This window comes from Rhagoletis zephyria, unplaced genomic scaffold, assembly GCF_001687245.7.
Source record: "Rhagoletis zephyria isolate East Lansing unplaced genomic scaffold, Rhagoletis_zephyria_1.1 Rzeph_scaffold_03637, whole genome shotgun sequence".
Classification (NCBI taxonomy): domain Eukaryota; kingdom Metazoa; phylum Arthropoda; class Insecta; order Diptera; family Tephritidae; genus Rhagoletis; species Rhagoletis zephyria.
The window spans coordinates 12,053-24,503 of NW_016160720.1; the positions used below are offsets into that span (position 1 = coordinate 12,053).

Genomic DNA, 12,451 nt, shown 5'->3' on the forward strand with positions numbered 1-12,451 from the left:
AATGTTGAATATCCATCAACACCACAGCACGCGATTTGTACGGATAAACTGTACTAATTTTGTATGAAAATATTTTTTTTTAATTCGAACATTTTTAAACAATAATCAAATATAAAGTAATCATTTTTACTATGCATTATTTCCCTCGGTGTAGAGTTTTAGTATAACCAACATTTTTAAACATTTTTTTGCCGCCGGTCTTTTGCGATTTTTTTCGTTTAACAATTGCCATTTATAGAAACTAGCGTTGATATATTTAGCGAACAATCATAGTGTGTAGTTACATACCTGTCCATTTTTTCTCTTTATTAAAAGAACCATTTAAAATATTTAGGCAATCATAAGCTCAGGATTTTTGCAAAATGAGTTTTGAGTATGCACATATGTACATATATAAAAAAGTGTGCATTAAAGCGTCCGGAAATTAATGCAACAGAGTAGACTACAGTTTTCGAAATAAATTTATAATATGAAGATATCTACGAAAAATAAACCGAGAACGAAAAGTTTTATTTATTTTTCAAAGACAATACTTTAACAAAAATCTACCAAAATGAACAAAAATTTACCTTTTAACCAATTTTGGTTAATAATTTACCAAAGTGGCAACCCTGATTACATACTATAAATTTTTGGCAAATGGGCGTGTCACCGCAAACTTACGATAAAAAATAAAACGCTTATGAACATCCCAATTGTCATGACCACATCGATTAATTCCGCACAAGAAATACTAACAGGTCGTCTATTCTGCGCGTTACCGAAGATTTTGTAACCGAGAAATTTTATTACCAAAAAATGTTACCAGTTCTTGTCACCGCGATTCTAGGAACGCTGGTAATGCAATTGTGCAAATTCTGGCATTGCATATTTCACGGGGCAATACTTTGCTACCAGCTTATGAGATGGTAACAAAATTTACCGCTTACAAGAGTACACAAAATTTGAAAAGGGTTTAAAATTTGACAGGAACTTAATTTACCGGTTACAAAACTTTTATTACCAGCGCAGAATAGACCTGTAAGAGTAATCTTGATTTCGAAAAAGATTACATTTCTACCAATTTTAAGAAGATATCTTATGAACACAAGAAGATAACATCTTTTATGGATTTTTTTTTTAATGAAATCAACTTCTAAGAAAAAAACATTTTTTCAATTAAAATATAAATCGATATCTGTTTTAAGAAAAAAAAAAACAACAACAAATTGCCATCATTTATTTTTTTTTCTTTTGTTTTACCCTCTATCTTCCTATTTTCATAAGACAAGAAACAACTCAACTACCCCAAGGAGGTACATACCGTAAATTAACGAGTATCTGACGTTTTTTGAATGAGGTCAAATATTTTAGAAAATTGTCAGTCGGAGGAAATGTAAAACGTCATTTGTAAAGCTGAAAACTTTTTCCAAACCAAGGAAACAAGACCTCCAGGAAATAAATAATGTTTCATGAAAAATAATAGAACTAAAAGTGGGATGTTTTACTAAAAAATGGGATGTGGTCGAGCAAAATCCTTTTCGAATTTAACTAAGGCTCGGGAATAGTATGATTGAAGCCCGAAAATAACTCAAGGGAACAGAGTTAGAAATACTTTGACCATTACTTGTTTTCAAGATGGAGGCGATTCCACAACTCCTTGGTCCCGAAAAGAAATTTTACATTTTTTGTTGCTTCGCAGTATTCAAAATGAATTGGCCACTATTAAAGAAAAGCGGCAGGATAGCAATTTTACAACCAACAACACCAACGAAAATTTTAGACTTTTCATAATTTGCTACTTCGAAGTTTGCCGATATTTGCAGCCAAACACCGTTTAGTATTGATCCCGAAGCTTTAAGGGATAAAAACCTAACAGGGGGAGTGGTGAAAAACATTTTATATCACTTTCTTTATTGAAAATTGCGAGAACATTTATTGTATAAAAACCTAACGGGGTTGAGTGGTGGGAAACATTTTATATTACTTTATTTATTGAAAATTGTGAGTGAATATGTAATGTTTTTTTTTTTCAGAGGGATATTATCACCAACCAAAAAACTGGCATGCACTTTTAATGTCATTCAACACGGTATAGTATGCCCTTTTATATAACGTATGTAAATAAAAGTTATAGACTAGTGTTCAAATTACCTACCATTTAATGGTTCAAAACATTTACATATCGCACACCTAGATCTAAAGTGAGCTATTTAACACAAGAGAGGGAGATTTAATTGCTTGTGGATCTCACAGATTCAACGCAATTAATACAAAAACAGGTATAACAGTAGTTTTTAGTTAATGTATATAATCATCAAGAAAATAATATTTCCATTAATTGGATGTAAGCCCTATGAATTGATTTATGCAAAAAAAAAAAAAATTGTGCAAACATTTCTTTGAGTTGATCGCACTTTAGACCTAGGTGTGCGATATTATGTTTATTGAAATTCTATGGGTGAATTCTTAATTAATCTTATTAGACAGAAGGCTTCAGAGTGTTAATTTTTTAAGTTGATTCGCATCTAGTAATTCCAAGCTACAGGGCCGGCCTTAGAAGCCACGACGCCTGGGGCGTAAATGGAACGAGGTGCATCGACTTTATTTCGTCTATGGATATACTTCACAATTAGCACGAATAAGACGATGCTTTCCCAGAAGTTGAACAATTTGTACAGAACAATGAGGAAACCACATATCGAAAATATTGCCGTCGTGCCATAAAATAGCACTGTATCACTTCGCCACCTTCGTAGGAAGAGTTTCTTGTATTGTGGCGACGGAAAATGTATATATATTTTTCATTTAAAACAGCATTAAAAGCTTTAGTAACGCTAAACTCGGCTTTTGATAGGCTAGGCTTCCCTGAACCGTTTTTATTTTTAGTCTATATTCGTTTTAATTGGAAGCCTAAATATTTCGGTACCCACTACCGAAGGTATTGGATACTTTTTAAATCGGTGCCGAGTATCGATCAATACATAAAGCTATCGACGCAGTACATCACTACTAGCAAAGTCAACAAAATGAGTAGTCCACTTGCAAACAGCGTTATGTGATTTTATAATAGTAAGCCATAAATTTAAAAAGAAAAAACGTCTACAACAACAATCTGGGGGCACTTGCTAAATCGACTTATCTTAAATTTCGTAAATGAACACATTCTTCTTTTGCGAGATGAGTTGTCAAACAACGAGTCAGTTCCAAAATTTTCAGCAAGTTGTTTGAAATTCGCTGATGATTTGGTCTACTTCGAAGTGGGATAGCGAAAATTAAAAAAAAACATAAACCTACTACAAACACAAACTGCAATTTCATAACCAACCCTCTCGCGGGCTTGATTATTTTGTTTGTATTTGTTGGCCAACTCTAATGTTTTATGGCGTGGGCATGTCTAATATATGGTCTTGCTGCGAGTATAAATTTTCTGAATTTTGTTTACTGACTAGATATATATATATAAACCGCGTAAGTCCGAAGGTAATTTTAGATTTTGACATTTCAAAATTTTATGCAATAAAAAAATTAAACGCCACCTCAAAATTTTGCGCCCCCATCCCGAATTTGACGCCCAGGGCGGCCACTCCGCTCGTCCGCCCTAAAACCGGCCCTGCCAAGCTAAAGTAATGCAATACAGTGTACATAAATGTTTATTGACCTAACTAGTTAATTAGCGCAAACGCCATCAATAACAAATTATAGTTAATTAAATGAACATGTACTTATGCATAAATGGACGCATGTAAATGCGCTCTGATATTTATGCAATATAGATACTTGTATTTAATTAAACAACATTAACGCAATAGGCTTTAATTAAAACAGAAACAATGAGTCGTACTTGTAATAAGGGATGAGCTTATGACTTTTTATGAGTTGGGCGCAAATGCACACACATATTGACATACATATGTACATAGATAAATAATAAATTATGCATTTGTAATGAGTATGACCTGGCATGGAAAAAGAATATTTCATGAAATTGAGTAATGGTAATTGATGAATTTATAGATTTCTTTAAATTAAACCAGCTAACAGTAACTGAAAACAAAAGTATGCATATTTATGGGGGATTGCTATGTATGTATGTATGTAGAAAATTTTGAAATTGATTTATGTAGATTGGAATTGACAAAGTCCATAAAAGATTTTCTGACATTAATTGACCTTTTTGAGAGTGTGCAACTTAGAAGGCTACGACGTATGTTTATCAGGAAAAGAAATTGTACTTAGCGTTAATGAACATGGGAATTTGCAAAAAACATAGAAATCTACAATGGTTTATATAAAAGGTTGTGCGAGAGCATTTTCAATAAAATTAATTGACAGCTGGTGGTACTAATAAAGGAAGTGCGTACATTAAAATCTACTTTTAGTTTCGAAAAGAATTTTGGACAATAACTTCAGAACAGCATATACGTAAAGGCAAATACTTTTACAACCACCATAACAGCTTTTTAACCTCCAATTGAAAAAAAGCGTTCCCTAAAAAAGTTGCGGGCATTTTTTATGTGAACAATATATGAAGGGGTTAGAATTAAAAGGATCTAAATAGTTTTTTTTTTTTAGATAATTAAGGTTAAAGTTCATTACTTATTGTAAATTCTGGGTAAATGCATTTGAAATGATTCTTGCCTAAATGAATGCACTAATTTAAATTAATGTTACTCTTTGTCACCACATAAACACTATATTTAACTATACAAATATGGGTATAACTTATATTTTCAAAAAATGTCACTTAGACCCTTATGATTCTAACCCCTTCATATGTACATTAGGGCGGGTAATTTTTTTTCGACATCGTTCCTAGCAGTTTCGGATTCTACATAAATTCTAAGAAAAAGAGTTCTTTAGACCATAGCTCTAAAGTCAATTTCGAGTCTGCGAAATTTAGAATTAATATTTACTTAAGTGTTATGAATGTTTCTTTTTTTTTTAATAAAAACCTGTGCTTGGGAATTTTTTGATACGAAAAATGCATTTCTGATATCTATTTTTTATTTAAAGAATAGCAAGATGGTGCTACAAAGCAAATCTACACTAATATACAGCCAACACCAAGATATGAATACCCTAACGTTTTGACGATTTTCTTTATTTATATTTTCCATAACAATATTTTTTTTTTATAAAAATATAGTTCATTATTCCACAGCCAAAACCAGCAGAATCAATTTTTTCAATTTCATATATGAGTAGTCCACTGAAAAAGTGCGCTATGTAAAATATTTTCGATTTTTAGTTTTTGGTGGGTAACGTATCAGTATTTAAAGTAGTTTCATGTCCACTAACAATACAGTGCAAAATATTTTTATATTGTGAAAAAAATAGCATCAAATGTTAACTACTCTTGCAAAAGTCGCTATAATACTTATATATGAATTTATACACTTTCAAAAGTCTCAGTAGTTTCGGAGCCTAGTGGAAGGCGTCGTAAAAAAGACGCGGACCAATCTTCATGGAAGAGAGAACGCGAAAAGCTAAAAAAGCTAGCTATGTAAAAGTTACTGTATAAAATCATATAACACTGTTTGCTAGTGGACTACTCATACATATGTAGAACCCGGGAAAATTCAAGAAATACCAAAAAATGTTCATCAAAATTTTCAACTTTTTAATTTGATTTCTTAGAAATCGAGTATGTAGTTTTTTAGCCCATTAAATTTTAGTACAATAAGGTACAAGCTTCAAGTCTCTAAAAATTGCCGTGGGTGTTTAATTTTTTTTTGTCAAGGGTGTTTCACATTTTCTTCCATATATCGGATGAAAAAAATCTATTTTTAACTTTTTTTGCTGACGGATTTTGCGTTTTTTTTTTTTTTTATATAACAAGTGCAATTTATAAAAACTGGCGTTGATTTTTTTTAATTTTCTTTGCATTTTCTTCCATAAGAAATTCACATTCACAGATATGCAGTGTTGCAGTGCAATGCATTGAATATATGTACATACATATGTACATATATTTTTACACTTCAAAGGAATTCCGCCACCATTTATACTAGTAAGTAATTGACTATAAATGCCGTAAATAATTCCAAAAATTTAATTCAATTGAAAACAGGCAACGCCCCTTTGAACTGCCATGGTTTCAATTGTCTCTTATTGCCATATTTAAAAATGCATGTGAAAGCATGCGACCTGTCGCTTGTACGAAAGGCCTTTATGATTAGTAAACAATATTCAAAAATTATTTCTATTGCACAACGGTGCTAAAAATCACGCGATGAAGACATTTACATTTTAAATTGGAATGTCAGCATAGAGGTGAATGACTCAACATTAATAAAGGCGTACATATGCCCGTATTTATGTATGTATTTACGTATGAATCTAGGTTTTATAAGTGGCGGAATTTACATACATACATACATACATATGTATATTCTCTTCACACTAATAATAAATGTCTTATCAAACTTCTGTATACATTTTTATAAAAATATATGCTACAGTGTAATTGCAGTACGAGTAAACCTATTTTGGCAGAATCAAGTAAAGATCTAGTAATAAATTATTATAATAGCGATATAATTACAGAGCTTTATGTATGTATTTATGTATGTTAAGACGGGTCAATTTGTATGGGAGATTTTTTTGACTATGCACGTATACCCCAGTAAAAGAATTATGAAAATGACCCGCCCTAATGTGCATATGCATGTATGTAACATAATTCCACGATTGAGAGAAATAGAGGTTGCGCCAATCACAGTACCGCTATTCCTATCTCAGTGAATTTGACAGAATCATTGTTTGTATATGACGTCACACTTGTGCAACTTGTTTACGTTTTCCTTGCAACATTTTTTCTTCTTCTTCCATTCTTGCTCACGTTTTGGCATTTCTCTCTCGCAATTGCACCAGTGTGACGTCACTCAAAAGTTATTCTCAAAAATCCTCTCTTATAGGCGCAATATTGTATTCTATCATTCTTGACATAATTATATTATTTACGCTCCCACATTTTTTAAGTGTCTAGCCGAGCTTCAATATAATTTATTTTTTTCTAATATTTAGACTTACCCAAATCCGGAACCCACAGGGATCGCAAAGTAGAATAATGCCAACATTTTCGAACGTAAATCATGTACAAATAAATCTGATATAATTGTTGGTGCTATGGTACTATAAGAGGCTTCACCAATGCCCACCAAAGCACGGAATGTGATAAAACCGCCAAAGCTACCCATAAATGAGCCGAGTAATGTTGTTGTCGACCATAACAAAACACCAATGGCCATAATCCAACGACGCGAATAACGATCACCGAGATAGCCGAAAACCGGCGCACAAATCATATAGGAGAGTACAAAGGCGGTTTGTAGCAGACCGCCATCATCATCACCGATTTTAAAATCATCTTGTATGTCCGTTAAAACACCTGAAAAGAATTGGAGAAAAAAATTGTTTTAAAAAATATACATATATCAAACATAAAACTTAATTTATGTATGTACATTAGACCGAACCACCATAAAAGCAAACAAAAAAGTTCATCCCTCATTCTAAAGAATTTTCGCAAGGCAATTTTTTTCCGCCGGACCTAGGGGTCGCCTTTTTACATTTTTCGGTGACACATGCAACCATTCACAAAATATAATTTTTTTCTAAATAGTTCTACTGAAATAATAAAAAAAATATTTAGCAAAAGTTGAATGACTTTTCGTGAGCTCAAATTTACAGATAATAGTGTGAGAAAAACTGAGATCTGGTGGGTAAGTATTAGAGTAAGTGTCAAAAGAGGCGGGAATTGCTAGAGGCAGAAATCTAGACGTGAATGCCATTTCAATGACACAGGATGATACGACACCTTTGCTTTTGCTGAGAAGATACTACAATTTTGAGTTTCCTGAGGCCGAGTGCTGGGTTTACCCCAATACTGAACTCGGCCTTGCACGAATGGGCAGGATCTGAAGTCTTGGTCATGGCCATGGACTACGTTGTGGAAAATAAGCGGAGAGGTGTGTTTATAGTGCCGACCAAGTTACACTCAAGGCAGTGGTGGATCCAGCGGGGGGTGTTTTAATAAATAGACGCCATATTATACATACATATGCACCATATTAAAACAACCCCCGTGGGTCCGCCACTGACTGACACGTAGTTTAACAAGCAAAAACGCTCCCACGCTCGGCTACCGTCAGAAACTGAATGAATATTTCGCTCAGCAATGACTGGTAGGCTTCGAGGACATTTCATTTGATTGAGCAGATGGGACTGCAGACAACTTATAGGATTGCTGGCAGGTTACTTTCTCGTGGCACAAACACTTGAAAGTGATTGACATACCCATACCATTTGCCCTTCCTGCCTTGAAGAGGATGTTACGGCAGAACTCTTTTTATGTTTCTGATCGCTTTTGCAAAGGTTAGGTATGAGGCTTTTGGCACCGATGTGTTGAGAATAACAAGAACACAGTAAAATGGACGGTATATAGTCTGACTGCTTTAAACGTCTGAAGCTGAAGATATTAAGGAATTTTTACTTTACAAGAACATCAGCTAAAGATCTGCAGCTGTTTTAGGTTGCTGATTACTGTTTTATTCATATATTTTTTTATATGCTTTCTCTCTAAACTCCCCAATCATGATTCAATAATAAAAAAAAATTACAGGCAGTCGTCTCGCTCACATGGCTCCCTTAGCACCTTTAGACACTATAGTCGTCGCTAATCAATTACACAAGCAAGAGCCTAACTCAATCCATTTAAAACTCTTTGGTACCCAATTTTTTAAATGGATTGCTTAACTGTTATCCGATAATAGCCTTGCAGCTTATTTTGTGCGATTTCTTTAAGGCGTGGATCGCAATGTTGCTATGTTAAAATCTGCACTACATCGGTAAATGAATGATTGCCACGCGAATTGTGAGTCAAATAGTGAAGAAAGCGCTAATTTTAGCGCATAACATGACCCACTCAATTATCAGAACGATCGTCTTTAATTAGCACATTCCATTGGTTGACTTACTTAATTGCAATCATACTTATCGTATGACCAGATAATTTAGGAGGAATAGAAACACATACATAAGTGGAAATGTGGCCGGCCGGCACGAGTTCAATACTCTTTCAGTATTTATAACAGCGCTTTATTTAATCGGGTTTAATAAAAAATGTATTCTCATTAAATTTATGTTAGAAAGAAGCGCTAATCGAAGTAAGTATGAAGTTATATAACTAATAAGTTTTAGCTACGAAAATCCAACAGAAGTAATAAGCCACAATTACATTGATAAATAATCCACTAAAGTAAGATGGCAATTTCCCTTCAAAATAAATCGCATGACCAAAAGACATGTGGTGGATTTGTTGTAGTGTAATATATATTCAAACGTATGCTGGCTTGTTAATTTGTCAAATTAAATGCATGTTCATATGTATGTATGTTAACATATCGCACACCGTCTTCAAAAGAGTCACAACTCAAAATAATACGTTTGTCGGAAAATGCGAAAAACTATTTCTTAGCACATGATAATCATAAGGGCAAGGGCGACTTTACCGTAGGGTTTTTTTTAACAAAATAATAAGAAAAATTTGCTCCAGCTTTTGCTGAAAGGTAAAAACATAGCTCTGCGTACATTTTTAGCACATAATCTCAAAAATGCCAAATTTTTAGTTGTGACTCTTTTGAAGACGGTGTGCGATATCTACTGCGATTGATCTACTTTTGCTAACACTAGAAATGGTTTAATGTTTCTTTGGCAACTCATTTTCTTTTCGTAACATTTACCTACCTAAAAGTAGTGAACATAAACCAGTTTAAGCATCTTTGTTAAAATAACAATCGATGTTGTTTCAACCGTCTGATAAACATTTTACCAAAATCATTGAGTCACGTATTTGCAATATTTTATGCAGAAAACAATTACGAGTTTTTCTTCTTTTTTCGCTGTTAAATTGTTATTTCTAAACCGATTTGTTGGTAAGGTTATTAACTCAACTTTTTAACCCGTTAGTAGCTTGGTTCAAAGAAAAATCTAGCAATATGAAGCAGAAAATATATTAAGAACGCAATAACAACGCAGAACGTTTTTATTATCTGTATTTATTATATAGCTCGTACAAAGGGGAGGAAGAGTCTTATCCGAGGCTTTGTCTCTCTTTTTCACTGGAAGTGGACATGGACAAAGTGTAGTGAATTAAAATACAACTGCTCCGCTGGCTTTGGTCATGTCGTTTAAATGAACACCGACGCTCCAGGTCTGAAATCTAGGGCGGTTGCAAGCTCCAGCTGTTGCAGTGCTTGTTTTTTACTCACGGCAAAGACCTCAACTCCGTAGGCAGCGGAGCAACAGAAGATACTCTTACAGATGATGTGCTCTTGAGGTTAATACATATATCGCCTTCCGAGCAGGACTTGAAGTTGGCTAACAAAACGATTGAGATTCCGCCTTCATTAAGAAGATTGAGAAAAGCGTCTCTAAAAGTCTGAGGGAAACCAGGAGAAAGCGGTAAAAAGAAGATGACAAACGGTCGAGACAACATCAACGTAATTCCAATAAAGTGCTGTTTCGACGGTGTGTTTGGTATACCGGGGTATTAGCTGAGTGGGATTAAACTGTAAAGTTAAGTGGAGGTTCGTTTCATTTCACTGGACAAAGGTTGCGCACGTCGGGATTGAGTCTGGATAAATCGAAGTTAAGTCTGCTGAACTCCGATGACGGCACTCAAGGGGTGAGAGTTTATAAAGATGGTGATTGTCAGTGGCTTGTCGCCACAATGTGAGGTCCAGCGGTTGAGCGATGTAAAGCTGCGATTCGTTCGTGCGTTCTGACGTGCCCTGGAGGTCTTAGCATGAAATTGTACTTCTTCACTGAGAGCATTGAGGTCTCGTTATGTATGTTATGTATAGATACCGGCCATATCAGAAGGCATACCGTTTTTGTCCCAAGTCCAAACTGTTGCGTAGGCATATTGCGGTAGGCATATTTCCTTGTATGTTGCCAACAACGTTTTTTTTTTTTACTTTGCTCCAAGCGCTGCCGACGAGCAATTTGAGGTCATTTTTGCAGCTCTATACTTTATTGACAATTGCCGTTGTGTGCGCTGTCAAAGGCAAACCTTCAATGCATTCGTCTGAATGACTAATTTTTTCAGAGATGGTGAAAAAGTCACTGCGATTTCCGGTTACCCAAATCGAGCAATCATCATCAGTAAAACAAAATTAATTTTTCCCCGGTAGCTAAGGATTCCCCCATTCGATACCGATACACGGATGATGTGTAAACACCTTAGGACTAGGTATGGGTAAAATTTACGATAACCCAGCCTAAGATTTGTAACTGCTTCTTGTGTAACCCAGCAGACAGTCTGTAACTGCTCCTTGTGTGTACAAATTAATATTTCCAGACTAGTTCTGGGCCTAGTTAGGAGCATTTAGTTTAGCACCACTTTGGGACCAATTCTAGATAATTTCGGGACTATTTTAGTGCTATTTCTAGCACATTACGCGACAAGTAAGCGGCGATTTCGGGCCGCTTCAGCATTTGACGCAAGTTAACGACTTTTGCAGAACGATTTCAGGACTAGTTCGAGATCATTTCGGGGTAGTTCTAAACTAGCCACGAAATGACCTGAAAAAGCCCTAAACTATTCCCGAAGGGATTATCAAAAGACGTCTCGACAAAATGAAATGAAATTAAATTTTAATTTCTAACCTTACTTATTTATCGAGAAATCTCGAGGCGGTCATATTAATGATGTCGCAGATTTTTCACACAAACAACCAAGGTGCAAATTAAAATGAGTAATAAAAGGCCGCGTTAGAATTTTACTTATCTTTTAATTTGTGTTACAATTTTAAATTTTAATTAGCTGTTACTCATCTTTAGCGTTGAGGTACTCACGCTCCATAAGGAAGTAGCAAAAGCGAAAGCTTATCAAATATAAAATTACACAAAAGTTGGGGTTAGTATGTATTGTGAAGCGATCACTACTCAAAAATATTTGAAAACACGTCAGCCCTACTTATTTGGAGACGCTTTACATGCCGTAGAACTAATTACACACTTACATACATACATACGTATGTATGTTAATGACACAATTTTTCTCCTGTTACCAGAGTAGAGAGCGGGTAGCGGTGCAGTAGAGCGGTAACCGAACGTGATAAGCTAAATTACAATTGGGTGCTAAAAGTACCACTTATCGATGTATTAGCTCAGGCTTCAAGCTAGTAGATCACATGAATGACAGACAGCTCTGAAAAGTAAATCGGCATGGGCGAAGGCGTCTATGACGCAGACAGCAACGAATTGTCATTTTAATGTTAATATAAAAAGGAAGAGCAATCAGAGAAAAAAATTCCACATTCCACTGAGACAGTCAGTTTAGTTTGCAGGCTTGGTATTAGTAAACTACCAGCGACAGCGCACATTTCGATGCTCATACGATCACACTTGAAGATTTTATTATTTGTTTACCTGAAATCACGACAACGATAAGCATTCGTACAGG

The 12,451-nt window shown here is 34.7% G+C and overlaps 1 protein-coding gene across 2 annotated transcripts in view; it reads right to left on the reverse strand.

The window, feature by feature from the left end:
• spin (lysolipid transporter protein spinster) overlaps window positions 1-12,451 on the reverse strand; it is a 46,506-nt gene that overhangs the window by 5,754 nt on the left and 28,301 nt on the right. For both annotated transcript variants that reach the window (XM_017624470.1, XM_017624469.1), the window contains exon 2: window positions 7,015-7,372. In XM_017624470.1, coding sequence (XP_017479959.1) covers window positions 7,015-7,372 — 358 coding nt within the window. The remainder of the gene's footprint in view (window positions 1-7,014; window positions 7,373-12,451) is intronic.